At 39.4% G+C, this 22,213-nt stretch overlaps 1 protein-coding gene and 1 pseudogene across 2 annotated transcripts; both read left to right on the top strand.

Moving 5' to 3' along the window:
- The first annotated feature begins 4,374 nt into the window (after positions 1 to 4,374).
- Positions 4,375 to 13,153, top strand: LOC311345221 (annotated as a pseudogene). Its single transcript has 4 exons — positions 4,375 to 4,504; positions 4,596 to 4,970; positions 5,394 to 5,504; positions 13,026 to 13,153. The product of its transcript is annotated as an uncharacterized misc_RNA (transcript).
- A 6,435-nt stretch (positions 13,154 to 19,588) lies between these two features.
- On the top strand, positions 19,589 to 21,548 carry LOC311345133 (uncharacterized protein; the record flags this gene model as incomplete). The annotated part of the gene is made up of 6 exons (XM_084469504.1): positions 19,589 to 19,663; positions 19,783 to 20,118; positions 20,232 to 20,603; positions 20,857 to 20,973; positions 21,167 to 21,222; positions 21,420 to 21,548. Exons 1-6 carry the CDS (start codon positions 19,621 to 19,623, stop codon positions 21,546 to 21,548), a joined length of 1,053 nt encoding a protein of 350 aa, XP_084325630.1. The 5' UTR covers positions 19,589 to 19,620.
- Between the last annotated feature and the right edge of the window lie 665 nt (positions 21,549 to 22,213).

Genomic DNA, 22,213 nt, shown 5'->3' with positions numbered 1-22,213 from the left:
TTGGATTAAACTATATTTTGTGGCAGCAAAAAAATATCTCCCCACCAAGGCCAACAGCAGATTAGCCTACGAAAAGAATAGACTAATATGATTGCTACAAATATTAAAACACAATTGATTAGGTCTAGGCCGACATATGCTATATCAGTCCTAATCCTGAACGCACCGTGCGTACATTTTTTCACGGCATTTTCTCCCCTGAAATAATTCCATATTACAAAAATAAAAAATAGCATGCGTCTGTGTGACAACTATAGCATTTATTTAAATGTAATGATTTCTGAAACATGCTTTGCGCCGCAAAGAGGGTAGACTTTCTCTGATTCCGCAGAAGGTTTCATTCATTCATTCAGTGATTGGCGCGCCGCGCACTCTCTAGTCTAGAAACTTTGGTGTCAACATTAAAAATGCAACGTTCCATTCATTCATTATCATTCAAACGCAGAGGGATTGACATGGATATTGCTGTTGCTGGTCTAGATCGATTCCAGCCCATATTGTTGGGCAGGGGGTATGATGGTGCGGGCAATGTAAGCGGGAAAGGCAGTACAGTTTCCCGCAGCAGTCTACGTTCACTGCAGAATCCACGCTCTAAACTTGGCGATTGTGCACTCCACTAAGGTCAGGGATGTTCGTAACTGTCTAGACACGGTCCAATAAATAGTGAACTTCATCACAGCCTCACCGACGCGCCAACAGTGCTCTATGGCAAACAATCGCAACAAAAAACGCCTGCAGAAATTGTCCGATACCTGCTGGTCTCAGCATGATTCATATCGTATATATTCGTACAGTATGTCTTCTGTCATGAGGACATTCAACCACGATGGTTGAATTAAAATCAGAGGGAGACAGCAAGTGCAGCTCGCAAGCGACCTCCCACACGAGCAATATAAATAATTTGATTTTATTATATGCCTATGTGACGTGGCGTTTGATCGGTACATTTCGACTGCATGTATTTTTGGAATTTTAAATTGCTGCAATAAGTTATATTTTTGTTGACTTCTAACATGTCTCTGTCTTTGCTGTTTAAATCTAACAGTAGGCCTAGTCTACGAGTAATATATCGGCCAACCACTGTTTTAGGGGTATTGCGAAATAGCGCCAGCTGGACATTCAGTGATATTGGATGTGTTTTAATAAAACACATCCAATATCAAGCCACTTGCGCTTTGCGTTTCAAACTTGCGTTTCAGACCGTTAAAATAGGGCCCTTAAAGTGTTATGTTTCCTGGGCTTGTTGTATTAACACTTTACACTGGTGGTTATGTACCATCCACCTCATTGTTGGTACTCAAACATTCAAACTAATTCTATAACATCTGTCCTAGATCACAGAGAGGTGCCTTTCAACACCTAATTTCAGAGTTTATCTCAGTTTTTACAACTCTACCCTGCCTTAATTGTAAAGTCCTTTATATGTTCTGTATAAATTAAGTTATTATCATTAATAAAGTTATGCTAGAACTACTACAACTACTACTGCTACTGCTATTGCAACGGTTTACGGAGACCCAGGTGCAGAGAGAGACTCAGGACACATGATAAAGTTAAAATCAAAATCGTATTTGAGTGGAAGCTAGGCAACTAACCAACATATACAGTAACAAAGTAGCATGTCCAAAAAAATCTAACTAAAGGAACAGCATAAAGTGCCGAAGGCAATATCAATAACCGGGGATATCAAACACAAATATATCAAGGTTGAAAAGGCAATGTGTATTCACTGGGGAACAAAGACAATCTGACAAGGGATAAAGACAACAGGGATGTTATAAATTATCAGTCTGATGAGTAACGGAATACAGGTGTGGAAAAACCAAGGGGAACAGAGTAAGAGGCCATCTATTGGGACAAGCAGGAATAAGACAGCTATATACCACTAATGCAACTGCTACTACCACCACTACCACTACCACTACTACTACTACTACTACTACTACTACTACTACTACTACTACTGCAACTACTGCAACTACTACCACCACTATTCCTACTTCTGCTAATACTACCACCACTACAACAACTACTATTACATATTATTATACTATGGTTAGTGATATTTAAAGTGAACAAATAATAAAGTAAAGTCAAAAAAATGATTCATATGTATTCATCATTAAGGGACAATATTAATGAAATGCCAGTTTTCAATATCAAAGATGAAGACATGACATGTTTTTAGTGTTCACTTTTTCATTCACTGCCTTTTAGTTCAAGCCAATCACAGGGGATCCGGGATATGAAAATGTCGGTTTAAAGTCAGAATCATTCAGACTGACGTGCACAGGAAATGAATCAAATGAGATATAAACAAACATTATCCAAAAAACAAGGTCAGACGGGAAAGGAAAAGCATGAAAGATACTAAGAGTTATATAAGCCGTTTATATCTGCTTTGTAAACCACAGTACTGACAGAGCTTGCACAGGTTGAGCACTCATAACAGAGAAATGATTCTTTGCAGCTAAAACCACAAGCATAAAAGTCAAAGCACTAGATATTTTGACCAGACATTTTATAGTCTGGTCAGATGTCAACAATTTGATATTGGTTGGGTTGATCTTGAGCCCACACAAAGTGTTTATCATGCATGTTTTTATGTGTAACCACACAAAGACTTGGGCACAGCAGTTACACATCCCTTAGTGACAACATAATGTGGGAGTGTCCACTCGGCTGGGAGGAGTGGACTAGTGGACTGCATCATCTGGTAGGTGTGAGTTGATCTGTGCGTCACACATCTGAGTAGGCACTCCCACTTGTAGGATGTCACAAAGGGCTACACTTTAAAATGTCTCGCCACTTTCAAATTGCTCTCCACTACTCAGATTCTCACACGCACACCCCATGAACAAGAACACTAACCCTAACCCTAACCCTAAACTCTAAACTTCACCGTGTCTCTTACGGACGGCTGCACTTAGGGGGACGAAGGCCTGCGAAAGGCCTGCGACGCCCCAACCGCAGAAGAAAGAGGGGCCCGAGGGCCGTCCCTTGGTTCCGATTGATTGTTATGTAAAGACCCATTATAAAACCAAGGATAAGATTACCGACAAATCTAAAAAGTAAATGGACAAAAGGTGCATGCAACAAATGAAAAGACACCATTGGTTGTGTATGAATGATTGGTGATGTGTCTCTAATGGTCTGATTTAACTCACATTATTTGGTAAAGGTTTTTGTCTATTGTCTATGAAACAAAAGGAGAGGAATTGTGTATAACACGCGCAGAGCGTCTCGAAGAATAATATCTACAATACGCCGCCCAAGAGATTCTGTCTTCTCAAAGTCCAAGTCGTGCTTTTATAGACAGGTAAAGGTAGGCTTCTTCTAAACCCGGTCACTTCATCTGTGTGTTGTTGCCTCCTCTTGACTATGTGCAAGTGTTGCAGCTTCACTGCATGTGCTCGGTGCTGCCCCCTTGTGACTATGTGAGGATATTACTTCTTAACTATTATATGTGCTCGGTGCTGCTCCCTGTGGCTATGTGAGGATATTATGGCCGAAATATGTCACATATCTAAGAAGGACGAGGACATTCGTTATTCATTCAGGTAACATGTTAGATAATTAGCTTCATTATTTACCCTAACACATTCAGCCTAACAGTGGCCAACATAGCAAAAACTCCCTGAGAAGGGGTTACCCTGAACCCAATTAGGGATGCACCGAAATTTCGGCCACCGAAAATTTTCGGCCGAAACACTTTTATCACCGAAACAACACGGCCGAAACAGGAAATTGTGATGACGCAAACAAAAACCGCGGCCAGCACACGCTTGTCTGGATAAGCGCCTCTGCGCCAATATAATATATAGTGAAACATTGTGAAACAAATGACACCTCTAGCTAAATGTAGTAATCTAGAGAACCAGCTACAACCTTGTTTTCATCCAAACGAGCCGTCTTTAGCGACGGCTCGCTATGAGACAGCTTCTATGAGCTGTCGGCTCATAGTACAGCACGTAAGTAAATTCCTTCTCAAATTCCATTTATTTCTATCTAATATGACTTATTCAACTTCAGCCGTGGGTGTTTGGTGATAACTTGCAATTCAGCTATTTATATATTATATGTATTTTATAAACCTAAAGCAGTAAAAATAAAATATTAACAATTATTCATAGTTCTCATTTATTCTATTTTTTATTAGTGCTGATTCAGTCCCAGGAGGGACATCGATTGATCTTTGTGGAATCGGCAGGACTTGGAGATAATGTTACTCTTCATTGTGAAGCTAATGACGACGATAGAAATTATTTATACTGGTACAAGCAATCTCCTGGATACTTTCCCGAAATGGTTGCTTCGAAAGCATAGGCCTATAGATCAATTACAATAAAGCCCCACTTTGATTTAAGATTCACAATGGAAGAAGGTGCATCTGACTTTAATCTGATCATTCAAAACGTAACGAAAGGTGATGAAGCTAATTATTTCTGTCAATATTCAACAATATTCACGTGACAAGTGGATTCCACCTTTCTGTCTGTCAAAGGTAGGCTCAATAATTGTCAATGTTTATATTCAATATCATGACAAGCATTTTAAGAATTTTTTGATGATGAATATATAATTTTACTGTGCAGATCGCAATGACCAGAGGTTTGTCTTCCAGACTGTGGTCCAACAGCCTGTGTCTGCATCAGCTCAGCTGCGAGACTCTGTGGCTCTCTAGTGCTCTATTACCTCCCAGAGGACAAACCACAGTAACCAGTGCCAAGAACCCAGTGTGTACTGGTTCAGATCTGGATCAGGACCATCTCACCCTGCTGCTGTTTACATGAATGGAAACAGAGGTGGTGAATGTGAGAATAGTTCTGGTCCTCCGTCTGCCCCACCGAGCTGTGTCTACACTCTTCCCAAGAACAACGCAGACACCTCTGATGCTGGGACTTACTACTGTGCTCTGGCAGCATGTGGGGAAGTTGTGTTTGGAAATGGAACAAGGCTGGACATAACAGGTCAATATAATTGTGTTTTTGCTACATACTTAATGAGCGAATCTACAATTCACTCAAAACAAGTGATTTTCATTGAATACAACTTTGCTCTGTATGCCAATTTAGCTTTAATCTTAAATATCTGGTATGATTTTTTGCAACCATCATTTCAGAAGAGGAAGTAAACTGCCTGTGCACATTAGGGCAGTCTTTTTTATTTTTATCTGCAAAACTAAAAAATAGAAGAATGCAGAAAATACAACAATTATCCAAAAGTATGATGCAAATAAAAAATCAAACTACATATAGAGTTGTGATAAATCTATATGGTTATCTATATGGCTGTACATTTTATGATTTAAGAGGACCATTCCAGGGGAAATTGCAGGGAAAAAAAGTGGCATAAGACTTTCTGATGACCAAATGTTGATTATCTGATTGTAGAAACCAACTGGCGTCTAGTTACCATGGTGCTTGGAATACTGTTGTCTTGCTGTCTGGCTGTGATAATAATCCTGTTTCTAACCAGAAATAAAATTTGTGATCATCGCGAAGGTACAGTACATTCTCCAGGATTTATTCTTATTGTTTTTGCAGATATATAATTTACAAATGTATTTAAAAACTGAGGCACATATGACAATTTTTATTCTTATCGGAATGGTTAAGAGGATTTACAATAAAGTATTGCTAATGAAGTTGAATATTAGGTACATTTTTCGCAATATAAAACCATCTTCCTGCACAAACAATTCTAGAATTTGGTTATTGTAAGACACCAGCATGTTCAAGATCTCAGTATATGATTACACACCAATACACCATTTGGATTGTAGCTTTGACTTTCACTCTAGAAGAAGTGGTATCTACTACAGCTCTGAAATCTCTCAGATGTTTCAGTAATACAGCTCTCTGTTGTAGGACGGAGAAACTGATTACTTGAACTATGCAGCATTGGAGTTCTCTGGAAGGAAAAACAGGACAGAAGAAGAACAGTGAAAGGCCTCAGGAGAGTCTGTATTCTGCTGTGAGAGGATCCAGCCACTGAAGTCCATCAACCTGGGAGTTTGTGTCACCTCATGAGGCTGTAGAAGGTAGTAATGGTGGTATTGATCAGGACTTGTTTATTGTCATGATTTATTCTAATGTTGAGTAATGCTGATTTGTTTGGGTCATAGACATTTAATTTCTCATAATTTGTGATGTATTTTGTGAAACTTATTGCTCAGCAGGACTTGGCCATGAAGGAAAAATCAAGTAGTTAAAATAATCTTTTAGCCTAAAATGATACTTCACAAAAAAAAGAGGAGATGGTGAAGTGAGTGAAAGAGGAAGAATGAAAGAGGAGAATGGAAAGACTGACATGCACAGGAAATTAATCAAATGAGATATAAACTAACAATATCCCCAAAAAATCGGTAAAACACGAAGGGAAAAGCATGAAAGATACTAAAAGACCTCTGGTTCAGTTCATATCTGCTTTTTAAACCACAGTCCTGACACAGCTTGCACAAATGGAGATGAGCAGGCATATCATTTTTGGTTTCCTAGTATAGATACTTTGTCATTGCAACTAAACCTTGCATTGTGCACATCTTTCAGTAAAATCCTTAATTGTATGAGATCCAATTACTTCATTCGACTTGTGTTTACATTTCGTTTTTTTATACTGTTTCAGTTTATACTGACAAAGGACTCTTAAGTGTGTAATTGTTTCTAGATTTGTTAACTGAGTTGGAACGAACAAAGAACTTGTGACCTTGATGTCTCCATGCTCCAAACAACTAGACAAACTGCTTTGTGGGAAATTTGCAATGAAAAATAAATGCTACTAAATATAAAGCTTGGAAATATTTTTTTCTAATTTATAATGAACACAGCCTTGATTATTGAATCGTATGTTTCAAGGATCATATTACAATCCCCATGGCTGTCTAGGTTGTTGGAGGGACATAAACATGACATGATGTTATACAAATCTAAATGAGACAAACAGCTATAAAATTTAAATGTTGAGAGACAATTGTTTTTTGCTTGGTGTCGTTTTATAATAATATAGATAATTTAGGATGGGAATAGGGCGAAGGGGAGAAAGTGGTGCCAATTCACAAACATTAATAGCCCGTTTTATCACAAGGTTTCATGTTAATGAGCCTTTTTAGAATTTTCCATTTGTGACACAACAGTGTGGGAGTTTCCACCCTGTTTGGAGGAGTTGACTGGTGGACAGCATCGGCTGGTAGGCTGGAGTTGATCCATCTGTCACATCTGAGTGAACCCTCCCACTAAGGTCATACATTTTACATTTTAAAATGGCTTGTCAAAATGGCTTGTCTTATTTCATATAATACACACGCAAGTACAGCAGACAGGACACCTGTAGCCTAATTTGTTAAAAAAGAGAAAAATGGATGTAACGAAAAAAACATAAATGTGTAACTTTCCCATAAAGGGAGAACACAACACGGCAGGCCTATAACAAAGACATGGTCAGTTTAATTATAAAGATCTCTAGGACTCTACTCTACTCTTGCACACACGCATATGTACAGTAGATACATACATAAATACGTATTGATGGTTGCTGGGGATTTTCTGCCCTGAAACATGCCAACCGTGTTGGTGTGTGTAGAGAGATAACACCAGAAGAGAAAATGGGGAGACTACAAGCATGGCACAAACAAGTGCATGCCCTGCATTTAAGACTTGACAAGACAGAGACAAGATATTTTTTATGTGCTTTGTACGAATGGTGGGAATGTTGCTCCTAAATGGACTGATGTTGCATCTGCTGTTCACTGCATTGCAATATGATCACAAATCAACACTAATATTAAGATATTTGTATCTCTGAATCAAAATGAATCAAACATTTAATTAAGATAGTCATCAAAATTGTTGTGAATAACTAACTTCATTATTTTACTTTACTCTTTAAAAATGCACATATAAACAAAACAAATAGAATACAATAACAATCTTTCTCTGTTCACTAAACAAACACTATTCAGGCCCAGTCAGTAATGGGGATCTATACCTCAGGGTTTGTTTCTCCAGAGCCTTAGCAACACATCCTGTTGACCTTGTTGTACCTACCGTCAGCTCCATTCATGGTTAATAGATGTGGAGGGTTTGTCAAAAAACAAAGACATGACCAGCCACCGCCCCCGCCTCTCAGCCTGCTGCCGCTCTCTCGGCAGTGTTAAAAACACCTACACTCTAGGGGAAAGATGAAAGGAAGCAACACTTTAAGTGTTATGTTTCCTAGGCTTGTTGTATAAACACAACACTTTAAGTGTTATGTTTCCTAGGCTTGTTGTATAAACACTTTACACTGGTGGTTATGTACCATCCACCTCATTGTAGCTGGGGTTCATTTTGGTACAACATTCTAACTGATTCTATAACATCTGTCCTAGATCACAGAGAGGTGCCTTTCTACACCTAGTTTTCAGTGTTTCTCTCCGTTTTTAAAACTCTACCCTGCCTTAATTGTAATATTATGTAATGTAATATTATGCTATATTATATGTTCTGTATAAATTAAGTTATTATCATTAATAATAAAGTTGGTGCTAGAACTACTTCTACTACAACTACTACTGCTACTGCTATTGTAACAGTTCTAGTACAGAGACCCAGGAGAGAGACTCAGGACACATGATAAAGTTCAAATCAAAAACTTTTTCAACCAAACACCATATACAGTAACAAAGTAGCATGTCCAGGAAAATTAAACTAAAGGAACAGCATAAAGTGCCAAAGGCAATATCAATAACCTGGGATATCAAACACGAAGATATCAAGGTTGAAAAGGCCATGTGTAATCACTGGGGAACAAAGACAATCTGGCAAGGGATAAAGACAACAGGGATGTTATAAATTATCAGAGTCTGATGAGTAATGGAATACAGGTGTGGAAAAACCAAGGGGAACAGAGTAGGAGGCCATCTATTGGGACAAGCAGGAATAAGAGCTATATACTACTAGGTTAGGTTAGGTTAGGTTAGTTTATTAGTCTCCACCAGGGAGAAATTTGTCGTGGAGACAGGGAACATGTTGCATACATAAAAACACATACAGTACAAAAAGAACATCAAGTTAGAAAAACTGGTGGAGTAAACAGACCACTGGACAATCCTGCACATGCAGCAAGCCGACATGAACGTCATTCACATGCATCCACACCGCTACTCTAACTAATCATAAATATACATTCATACTACTGCAACAACTACTACTACTGCAACTACTGCTACTACCACCACTACTACTACTACTGCAACTACTACCACCACTATTACTACTACTGCTAGTACTACCACCACTAGTCTACAACAACTACTATTACTACTACATATTATTATACTATGGTTCGTGATTTACAGTTTACAATAAAGAATGTTTTGTAAATGTATTCATCGTTAAGGGACAACATTAATGAAATGCCAGTTTTCGATATCAAAAATGAAGACATGACATGTTTTTAGTAGGGCTGGGCAAAGATTAAAAGTTTTAATTGCGATTAATCACATAGTATTGGTGAGTTAACTTGTGATTATCACACTTTTTAAATTCTATTTTAAATCCACACCAATTGAAGTTAAATGAGATTATCAAATGGAATGACACATTATCCTTCATACCAAATGTACTTAATAATTAATAATAATAATAATAAAAAAGTGATCATGAGGGAGTTTTATTGACTCACTCAGTGTGGGTTGAATATGATACTTACGGAACACCACCAATTTGGGAATTGTAAACAGGCAGTTGATTAGTACAATTGTAAACCAACAGTTACTACAAGTGTAGTTAAATTCAAGTAAGTAGCGCCACAGATTTGGGAATTGTAATCAGGCTGTTGGCATTCTGTGGGCGAACCTTTCCAAATCAAAGTAAAAAGTGTGTTAATGCGTCAATTTGTATTAATTGCATTAAAATAAGATTGCGTTAACGCGTAATTAAAGCCCTCGTTTTTAGTGTTCACTTGTTTCATTGTTTCAGTTTCATTAATTTTTTCATTCTAAGTTAACGCCAATCACAGGGGACCCGGGATATGAAAATGTTTGTCAGAAGTCAGAATCATTCAGACTGACATGCACAGGAAATGCATCAAATGAGATATAAACAAACATTATCCAAAAAACAAGGTAAAATGGGAAAGGAAAAGCATGAAAGATACTAAGAGTTATATAAGCAGTTTATATCTGCTTTGTAAACCACAGTACTGACAGAGCTTGCACAGGTTGAGCACTCATAACAGAGCAATGATTCTTTGCAGCTAAAACCACAAGCATAAAGTCAAAGCACTAGATATTTTGACCAGACATTTTATAGGATGTATCTCTTTACGTCTCAGATGTCAACAATTTGATATTGGTTGGGTTGATCTTGAGCCCACACAAAGTGTTTATCATGCATGCTTTTTGTCTAACCATGTTTTTATGTGTAACCACACAAAGACTTATGGCGCATTCTATTGGCAATACAGGCCGGTCATTCCTTCCCGGATTTATATGACCGAATGACATGTCTGATCTGAAAGCGTTTCATTGCAACAGTCCGGAAAACATGGCGACGCACAGTAAGGTTGTTTTTGTTTGCGTGGTTGCTGAGAAACAAAGTCTAGCCATAGACTTTGCTGGTTCAAATGACTTAAGGCTACAACGGGCACACATCTTTAGCAAACCAGCTTGAAAATAAACAACACACTTTACATTGCAATGTTGCACAGCAAGACCATGCAATGCATAAATTGGTGACTGGATTAAAGCAGCAATGTAATGAGGTGTGTACGAGCATTTGAAATCAACATTAAAATGACCAACGTGATACAAATACAAAGAAAATACATCTCTTTACGGGCGCAGCAATTTGTGTTTGTCAAGTCTTACAGACTCTGAGAATCCCGAGTGGGGCCGACCAAAAGGGGGCATGCCTCGATGAAATGCCACAAGAAAGCTGGGAGATTTCCCACTATGCAAGTCATGCGGGTGATGTACGAGGCATCTCGAAAACACCATTAGTTTGTTATTGTGGCCAACCAAGTCTCCCTCAATGAGAAGTCTTGCAAGATGCGAGATGCAGGAAGAGAACGATGAAAACTTGAGGGAGAGCTGGAGAGAGGAGAGTTTGTTGTGTTGGACTACAGAAAGCTTCGCTAAGTGTTATTTTTAGGGAATAGGTATTGGGTTTAGGTAACAATCAAATATCTCAAACAATTTTGCATTCCATTGACCTCCATTATATTCCAAATGTGTGTTTAGCAGCTCCCATACCACATATCAAAGTAATTTGCAAGTAAACAGGGTAGAACATGTACAAAATGTATGTTCTACATACAGCCACAGGGTCTCCCAGCTGAGCTGATGCAGACACAGGTTGTTGGGCCACAGTCTGGGAGACAATCCTCTGGTCATTGGGATCTATACATGTAGCCTACAAATAATTATAAGGAAGCATTTCAGTTTCAGGAAGTGCGTTGAGGGAGAAACAAAGAACCGACTCTCCCTTAAGCCCAGTTCAGAGCAAAGATTGGGGACGAAAAAACGGTTTGAGACGGGTTCTAAAAACCTGGGGAAAAAAGCCTTCTTGCTATTTTTTTACTCCTGCGGTGGAAACCGTGAGCAAGGCCCCAAGCAGTGGCTGAGCTGAGAGGCGAGGATTGTGGCTGATCATGTCTCTGTTTAACACACACCACCAGCTGAACCCTTAATCAACAGGATGGTCAACAGGATGTGCTGCTGTGGTTATTCAGTAAGCAAGCATGAAATGCACGCACATTTCCTATCACTGACAGCCTGAAAGGGGATTTTTGTATATGTGAACAGAGAATGATTTCTACTTCAGTTACAGGTAATATTTGTATGTTTGCTTTTCACAAATAAAAGGTAATAAAGTCACTACTTTTTAACAACTCTTATTGTTATAGGTACTGGTAGTGACGCTGTGTACGCAGATAATGTCCCTGAGAAAACATGATAAATATAAGACTAAGGAAATGTGTCTTCTCAAAGAAATTCCTCTTGGATTATCATTATTAAACATTTCTCAGTAACAGTAAGTAGGTCTTTTCTGCTTTTACCCTTTTCTGCTTTTACCCTTTTCTCTTTATACGGTCGCTCAGAGGTTCATAGAATCATTGGAATATCATTACATCAACTTTGTAGGCCTACTTACTTAAGCACACTATTTTGATATATAGTTCTATTGATAATAGAAGAACATGGCAATATGTTTTGTTTAGGATTAGGTGTTGGCTGGGAATGTACAGTCTAGTTTTGTCTGTGTGTGACTGGGCAGTGTCTTAAGGTTTATTTTTATTTTTAAGATGCCTAAGCCCCCCTAAACAATGAGAGTAGAGTCTGGGTTAGGTATCGATATGTGAGAAAGCGATAAAAGGGGATTCATTATGACCAATATAATGATATTGTCAACCACCAACAATGTACAAGTAATCATGAAATTACACTAATTGTTCAGTTTGATCAATCTGTATGTGTGAACAATGTATGTTCATGTTTAATCCGATAGAAAGCAGCTTGAATCAAGTATTGAAGCCTTTGTTGTTTTGCTGTTTGCTGGCCAGGCACCTGCCAGAGGTGACGGGAACATGATTTATTTATTTATTATATTATTATTATTTATTTCGTGCTACACAGAATGAAATTCAAACCATAGCCTTTCAATTGGGATATTTTCTTCGACTACAGAAGGGGTTCGCAGCAGGCCTACAGTGCACCCTCTAGTTATGTATGTGTCAAAACAACAAATGCATCAAAGGGTAAATGTAGTATATTAAGGATACTCTGGCTTCCCCGTTTTTTACAGCAGACTCCTGGCAAATGAGGATGTCATTATTACCATATGACATGACTTTACATTACTTGAGAATCAGTATTGAAACCACAATGGCACAGTAACCCGAGCTGCTTGTGATGAGTTAAATTCCTTCTGAAGCAGCAGTTCTTTAAAATGATGTTTGTCAGTAAGTTCCAACGTATCCAGGTAAGATGGTGAACAGGTGATCCAGGTTGAAAGAGTCTAAAAAGTCGACTTGCAAAACCACAGGCCGCTGCCTGGCCCCTGCCAAGCCAAAGTCTGCTGCTAAGCCACAGGCCCCCGCCAAGACACAGGCCCCGGCTCCGGCGCTGCAGCTGGATGCTACTCATAGCACTGCCAGCATGTCGAGACAGTGAAGGGGGTCGCCGCCCCTCCGCTGCGCGTCGGGACGGACAACACCCCTTAACTGTGGTATAATGAGCGTATACCACAGCCTGTCGTGATCTATTGCTTAAATATATAACCTAATCATATTGTTTCTTCAACTTAAAATAGCTGACCGTTTTTTTCCCCTTCTCTGGGATTATGGTGCCTTCTATTTGTCTCGTAATCGCGACTTGCAGCTCGGGTGTGACGTCACATCCGTCTCGTAAAACGAGTGACCCCGGGTTTTTCGTTCTATTTGGCACACAACAAGACTAGTCGGAGCTCTGCTTTCTGCTCAAGAATCGGCATTGTTGTCATAGCAACATGGAGCGTCTCTAGCCAATTTCGGCGGTATTTAACACATAAGACTGTAACGACATGCCTATAGGTAACAGTATACAGTGCTATGTGTACGACTTCTTCATTTGGTTACAACAAAAACACAAGTGCTTAAAATAGTAGAAAAACCACAATGTTTTTACATGTGATGCTCGGAGTAGCCATCTTTGTTACTGAACTCGGGGTCCTCTGAGTTCAGACGAGTTGACGAGTCGTTTTTACGACCTCGGGGGCGTGCTATTTGCAACTTCCGGTTCGTAACTCGGAAATCCGACTCGCAGATCGAGTCGGGTGGACAAACAGAAGGCACCATTATATTCCCAGTTTTGATCTTGGACGTCTGGTCACTTATAGCATATAAGAATATTCTATTACTGTTAAGCCAACTATGAATAATAAAACACGCCAAAACATGTGTCCTTTATCATAGCTACACGTATGACAAAAAAACATGTGAAAATCAGTGGTATTCATTGAGGTAAGATTAATTAAATGCGCTGACAGTTCATTGCTCCTGCCAAACGAATTACACTGAGTGGACCATTCACCACTCCAAGATGGCGGCCCGCGTCTCGTCAGCACCAGTAGGCAGTAGCGGTCGATGCTGCGTCTACTTATAACTGTAGCCGTTTCTCAATACCAAGTACGCGGACTACGTTCTCACAGACTTGGAAGTACGTACTTGGCAAGTCCGGACTTTCAAGTACAGTCTTCCGAGAACGCGAGTACGCACCTGCAATTGGAACAGCAGCGGACTCGATGATGCATTCTGGGATATTTAACGGTCCCAAGTCCACACGAGTCACCTCCGATGCATCCTCGGTAGAACGGCCTCATCGAGAACGCATCGAGAACACTTCCGGGTTTTACGACAGTACTCGCGTTCTCGCGTACTTGGAACAGTGCTTGGGCCACCACTGATGACGTTTACCGAGAACGCAAGTACACGAGTACGCACGAGAACGCGAATTGAGAAACGGCTTGTGTGTTCACACCGCACTTCGCCCCGCGACACGTTTCAATGCAAAGTGAACGTAGAGACGCGTATCGGGCGAATTTTTTTGTCGCCGGGACCCACGACAAGATTTGATTGACGGGGCGACAGTTTTCCCCAAAACGGGCGGGCGCGTTCACGTGGATTTGTCGCGCGAATGAGCGTCAGATTTCGCAGAAGTTGAAATATTTCAACTTCTTTCGCGGCACTCGCGGTGAGACAGCCAATCAGCGTTCACTCCCTGTGGGTAACGTGGGTGAAGTAACGTAATACAGCCAATCAGCGTTCACTCCCTGGGTGACGTCACGTAACAGCCAATCAGTTCACTCCCTGGGTGAAGTAACGTAAAACAGCCAATCACCGTTCAGCCGACTGGGGTAACCGTTCGGAACCGGCCGCAACTGTGGGTCTATTTAATGATATGCGGCTGATATTAACAAACATCGTTTGTTACCAGTATTGTATACATTATCGTTGTCGACTTGTGTTCATAATATGCATGTGTCCCCCTGTTAATATACGTCGCCATGGACCAACCGTTCCCTGCACTCCGCAGTGAACCGCAGCTTGAGGAGGAGAAAGTGATTGTTGCCGTTTGCGACTCCCGGAGCTCTATATATAATATTATATGATATTATATATATTATATATAAATATCTATATAATATAATATATACGATATATATAATATCATGGCACAAAGCGGTGTGCGCCTCCGGATTATATTATTAACCCATAAACGACGGCCATTCCGGCGTCTCTCCCTCTTCCACAACAGGTACAGACACGCAATAGTGGTGATCTCGGCCATGGTTGATGAAAATGAATTGGCATGAATGACCGTTGGCGGGCAAAACGCTCCGCGACAAAATTCGCCCCGCGACACTGAAAGTCTCTCCAAGCTGATGCAGCTAAATGTCAGAAATGAACTCACTTGTTCTCTAGTCTAGTGTAGTAATGTCCCTGCAAAATAACTAGGTGGCGCCAGAGTTGTGTCTTATTACTGAATGAACTCAATTACAAATTATTTCAATAAGCCATTTATATATTTTAAAACAACTATTTAAACTTCATTTTGATTAACTTAGTTGAACTTGAATTGTAATAAATTCAAAAAATCGGTAAAATAAATTGTACAGATTTTTTGGCAAACTATTCTCCTTCTCTGAGGATGTATTAATCTTGCTGTCCAGGCACAAGCAGTGGGCTTAACTCACAAATGCACTCCATACACCCTCCTTCCAGATATTTAGAGTTTCCTGCTACAAAACTATTTTCATTTATTTCTTTGATCTAGAGGGAGAGGCACCTCAGACCTTAATTTCTTCTCTCTGTTCTGTGAATGATATCCAATCAATTATATGAAATAAAACGTGTTCATGGAAAGTCAGCAACATTTAAATAGCATGAAAGCCTGCTCTTTCCTGCAAAGTTTACCATTTAATCATGAGTAAAATGTATATGAATGAAATATATACAAATGCACTTTATATTTGCAGGTATTGGAGACACAAAGAAAGTGCAAAACCAGGTTATGAATGCACACACACACACACACACACACACACACACACACACACACACACACACACACACACACACACACACACACACAGTGTTGCACTTCTCACTGGCATAGGCCACAGACAGGCACTGTGTGTGTGTGTGTGTGTGTGTGTGTGTGTGTGTGTGTGTGTGTGTGTGTGTGTGTGTGTGTTGGGGTGGGGGGGCCTTGACCCATATCTGCCCCAGGGCCCTTCGTAAAGTTGTTCCACCACTGCGCACACACACACACACGCGCAAACACTAGACGCACACACTGGCCATTCATCTCTACTAGACTTGCTTCTCACAACCAACCAATCACCTATTTCGACTTATGGAAAGTTTTGCGTTACTGTGGCTACAGCATGATGTGCTCAGTCTATTTTTAAACCAAACTTTCCACTCAGGTTTCAAGAGCGTGAGAGGTGTTGATGACGTGCAGACAACATTCTTTTTTGGCCACAGGTACGCAAAGGTTTCTACATGCGGCATAGCGAGATATATTCACACATTCACACACAAACTAGTTCTATCACTGTGTATTCTGCCTATTTATACTGTATTGTTTCTGCCGAATTCGCGAGCTATAAGCTGTTAACCGTAGTTATATATTTTGAGAAGCGTGTCTTGGCCCATGTACATAGATCGACCAAGAAACTGAACATATTTAATACTGGAAAATGTGTTTTGAGACTAGATAAGAATTGGCCCTATAAAATGCACTAGCTTCATGAAAAAGGCACTAAGGGCCATCGGTGTGGATGATGACTATGCTCTAAAGGACTTTGCCATCACCAAGCTGAGCCACCACAGAACAGTTGCTGAAACAACTGCTCTTTTTAAGATGCACACTCCCAGCTGTCAAGCAGACTTGAAAGCACAGCTACCCTCAGCTCAGGTCCGGTGGAACCACTCAGAGGTTACCACCAGCCATGCCTTGTCACTCCTCAGGGCTGACACCAAAGCCTTGACAGGAGCCTCCCCCGGTGTGCTGTAACAACATGAAACAGCATTCCCCCTGCTGTTCTTGGAGAAGTCACATCAAGTAGAGTACATGCCTCAAGAAGAGAAGAGACAGAACAAACCCCTTCTCAGCATAGAACGGCACCTAAAGCTCAAGGACTTCAAACATACACAAAACAGTCTTCTATACATCTCTAAGTTGCTGCGGATCAGATTGGCTCCCTGATTCATGTTTATGAAGCTTGTGTCTTCAAAACCACACAAGAATACATGTTTTTAAAGGGGGTGGAGCAAGTAGTGGCTTTTGATTCTACAGCCTTGTCATTACCACTACTTGTGGTGGTCTCACAAAGTGAGATCACTTAAGTACAAAGATAATCCTGGCTAATTCACATCCAGATTCAGATAACCAATGCATCTTTCATTTAGTGTCCCTATTAATTTACTAGTCATTATTCTAAAACACTATGAAAATGTACAGATGCTAAGATGAGACAAGGGAACCTAGTTAAAATCAAAACAGTGATTTCAGTGATCTGGGTCTTTAAATCAGAATGTGCACCTTCTGGATGCTGAACTTTTTGGCCTATCTCACTTGACTCTCACCTTTATAGTAGGTATTTTTGCCTGGTGGTTGTTTACATATTAGCACTGTTATTTTAAACAACTTTTCTTCATTCACATTACTCAAATATTTGTGTTTACCTATCTTAATTAACATGACTGCCTCTCCAGTCCGATAGCATCCTCAAATAATGTAAGTAGTACTATTACTGCTTACTTACTATATAAAAAATATGTTTCAACATGTCTCTGTTCTGCAAGTCAAAAATCAGGTTGAGAGGAAATATATGTCCATTTCATGGTTGGTTTCTGCAGCACTGCAGCAGTTTCTTAGCAACACATCCTGTTGAGACCTACAAGCAGGTTATGGTTAAGACCTTTGGCGGTGTGTCGAAGACAAAGGCATGGCCAGCCACAGCCCTCGCCTCTCAGCTCAACCGCTGCTAGGGGCTTTGCTCGCTGTTTTGTTTCCAACACAAAGGAAAGGGCTCATTGCATGAACTGCAAATCTACACTTGCGGTTATAAAAAATGCAGCCTGAAACTAACAAATGCATCATCAACAGGGTGGGCCCAAGAGGGGGTCTGGTGATGTTGCATTATACATGCGAAACACAAAGATATGGTTTACTACAATTAAATAGGTTTACTATGGCTTAGTAATGATTTATTTAGAACTTTTTGTTGCTCACATTGTTCTGAAATATTTAAAACATAAATCAAGATTCTGAACAAGGCTGTCATACAATTAATTAATTCTCTACATTTGCCAGAATCTGCTCAAACTTCTGGTTTGGCGAGGAGTAGGGTATTGTGAGCAGAAATCCAAACTGTGGACAGCGGTTTATGGGGGTGCCGGTGTGGGGCTCTCATTGAAAATTTGAAAGTTTTAAAAGTACAGAATGTTGTATGTTGCAGACTGCGTGTCCAGGGTGAGATCCCCTTTAGTCACCTCCCTGGTGGACTGTACCAACTGGCTGGAGTTGATGCCTCAGAGGAGTAGATTCAACCAGAGGAGATAAAGCTAAGAGGAGTCAGTGTGAGTCACACTTACTGTGACTCATATTAAAGCATCCATGGTGTAATCCAGCTTTTCTGCAGTCTTTTAATCAGTGTTATTGCATATTTTATCCATACAATGTAATGTAAAGCTTTCTTCTTATTATTATTATCATCGATTATTATTATTTGTAAACATTATTATTTATTAGTGTATATTATTACTACTGCTCTCTTTTTGAAGCCAATGAGATATGCGCATAAGCTTTTACATGAATTACGTGCCCAAAAATGTGCAATACATTCACACTAGATATTATAGATCTTATGAAATTATAATCATACAATTCTACATCTACATACATTGCACTATAATATTAAAGACTTCAGAGAATATCACTACTACTAATACTCCTACTGCCTCACTACGACTGCACTTACTAAAACGCTGTGATGTGTCAGGAACATCATCTGGACATACATGTGCTCTATAGGGCGCGTAACAAACTGTTTCTTTGTACATTGAAGACAATCAATGTCCAAAAAATTATGTCATCATTTATGAGTGAAAGTTGGCACTAGCGTTGGTGATCAGGAATTGAAGCTCTCTGATTGTTTGTTTGGACACAGCTGCTGGATGATACACCTTCAACACCTTCATTGATCATGGCAGCGTTAGCCCAGCCTCAGGAGACCCTCCAGATAGTTTGGATGTATGTGATTATTATTTAGTTATTACAAGTAGATAGAAGTAGATTAATAACAATGATTGAAAACTGAATTTGTAAATGTATTTTTAATATGTTCAGAGAAACTCTAATGCTCAGGAAACTTTTGTAATTAAGAAAATAATACAAACACAAAATACAAACTACAAATATGAACGACAAATATGAAGTTCCACAAACATTGGATCATTGGCTTGCTTCAGTTTGCGTCTCTAAGTTCCCAGCCAATCACAGTGGATCTATGATTCTGTAAATGTTGGTCTTTCCAGTCAAAAACAAATTCACTTCAGAGAGAAGGGGTGCTAGTTCAGAACCAAACCGTGACAATGTTTGCATTATGTTTTGCTATTACAATTCTGAGCATAGCATGTAAGTACTTCTTCTATTCACATAAAAATTGCTCTCTTTTTCATGAAGTGTAAATTTAAAGAAAATTTGTTAGTGTTATAATTATTAGTAAATCTTGTTTGTTTTTCTTTACTTTTTAGTGCGTATTCAGACCCAAGAGGTTCCTCGATTGGTCTTTTTGCAAACAGCAGAACCTGGAGATACTGTCACTCTGCATTGTGGTGTTTTGAATGAATCTATATTTATTTTAAACTGGTTTAAGCTATCTCTTGGTTCCATTCCCCAAGTGGTTGCTAACAGAATTTATACAAACATCAATTACCCATCCTTTAATTCAAGAATCACGGTAGGCGAAGGAACTGACTTTAATCTGATAATCAGGGATATAAATAAAGAGGATGAAGCAAATTATTTCTGTAACCAAGGAACTCACTATAAGAACACTTGGAAAACCGGCATATTTTTGGCCGTCAAAGGTAACATATCTGTTACATTTGCTTGTCTTGGTCATAAGCAAAAATATATTCCAAGAAATTTGATTAAGCAGCAGTTGATTAATTTGATGATGAATCTTGTTTTAATTGTGCAGATGGCAATGACCAGAGGTTTGACTCCCAGACTGTGGTCCAACAGCCTGTGTCTGCATCAGCTCAGCTGGGAGACTCTGTGGCTCTCCAGTGCTCTATTACCTCCCAGAGGACGGACCACAGTAACCAGTGCCAAGGGGAACCCAGTGTGTACTGGTTCAGATCAGGATCATCTCACCCTGCTGCCATTTACCTGAATGGAAACAGGAGTGGTGAATGTCAGAATAGTTCTGGGCCTCCGTCTGCTCCACAGAGCTGTGTCTACACTCTCCCCAAGAACAATGTAGACTCCTCTGATGCTGGGACTTACTACTGTGCCCTGGCAGCATGTGGGGAAGTTGTGTTTGGAAATGGAACCAAGCTGGACATACCAGGTCAATATATTTTACTTCATACTTCCATTATATTTGTTTTTTTATTTTATTATAATAAACTTACTGGATATTTATATTTACTGGATTGTATAACTGAATTAAGAAATAGATAGCAGGAATTAACCTGTTGGGAAATATGTTATACTCGTGCAGCAGGTTTGAGATTTTGATTAGAAATGACATACTAAAACCTATACAAAATTCTTTTCAGTTTTATGACCCATTTTCTAACCCTAACCCTGTCTGATTCTAGAACATAACTCGTATCTAGTTACCGTGGGGCTTGGAATTCTGTTGGCTTGCTGTCTGGGTGTGATTATATTCCTGCTTCTAACCAGGAATAAAAAGCAAGTTTGTCAGCATTGCAAAGGTACAGTTTATTCTCCAGAATGGATTTAGGAGCCCATTGAATTTCACAGAAATCAAGTTTAGGAAAAAGTTGTAATAGTTTGACATATATCTCAATTTAGGTTTTAACTGATAACATAAAAAAGAAGATAAGATAAATAAGATAAACTGCTTTATCTTGTTATAACTAAATAGTGTTCTGTTCTTATTCTCAGAAACACTGAACGCCTCCTACCATGCTGAACGTGACTCAGTGATACAGCAACCACAGGTACATATTTCCACCAAGGTTGCATTGTCTAAATATTTAAAACGCCTTTGATTGTGCTGAAAATTATCTCTTATCATGTGACCTCTTATTGATTAGTGAATACATTGATCATCACCATCCAGCAGAACTGTTGCATTGAGTGCCTTGAAATGATTCCTCTTAGATAGTTGGTAGTAATACACAGTTCTCTGTTGTAGGACGGGGAAACAGACTCCTTGACCTACGCACCATTGGAGTTCTCTGGCAGGAAAACCAAAGGAGGGAAGAAGAACAGTGAAAGGACTCAGGAGAGTGTGTATTCTGCTGTGAGAGAAACCTGCTACTGAACTCTAAATGAATGATCTTCTGAGGTCAAATTTTCTGGATGACTGTGAATCGAATGGTTGTTTGTGGTATTCATTAGGACCTGTTTATTGTTATGAGTGAATGTAGATTGTTTATTATATATATGTCTCTTTCTTTAAAAAAACATAAAAAACAAAAGAAAACCTGTCTTGGGGAACGATATTGCTTTGCAGAAGAATGATGATTTGGATATTTTCCCTGCGCAGTTCAATTTCGCCACATTCATTTAAAAACAATGTCGGAAATGACCTGCCTGTAGAACCCCAACCACAACTTATATTTCAACCACACTAAAGATAAAATCTTTTTTGCATCTTATCACAATATTTGCAGGTTCGTAAAACATCTTATCATATCTGCAATGAAAGATTGCTGTCATATCATATTGTGGGGTCCCTGACGATCTCCGCCCCCATTCAATACAAGGTTAGGTTTATTTGTGAAGCCTTTCATCACAGATAGACTCACAGGCAACGCCCTGAGACAATAAACCCTCAATCAAAAGGAAATAAAAAATAAACTTCTGGACAGACTAAGAGAAGAATGAACAGACATACATAGGAAAGAAATACAACTAAATATATACAAACAATATTCTTAAAACTGTATGCCCACATGTAATAAGGTAATGCATAAAGGGGACATA

The sequence above is a fragment of the Micromesistius poutassou genome (genome assembly GCF_964030765.1).
Source record: "Micromesistius poutassou genome assembly, chromosome: 6".
Classification (NCBI taxonomy): Eukaryota; Metazoa; Chordata; class Actinopteri; order Gadiformes; family Gadidae; genus Micromesistius; species Micromesistius poutassou.
Note: the sequence above shows the minus strand (reverse complement) of the source record. Positions and strands in the feature narration are given on the sequence as shown.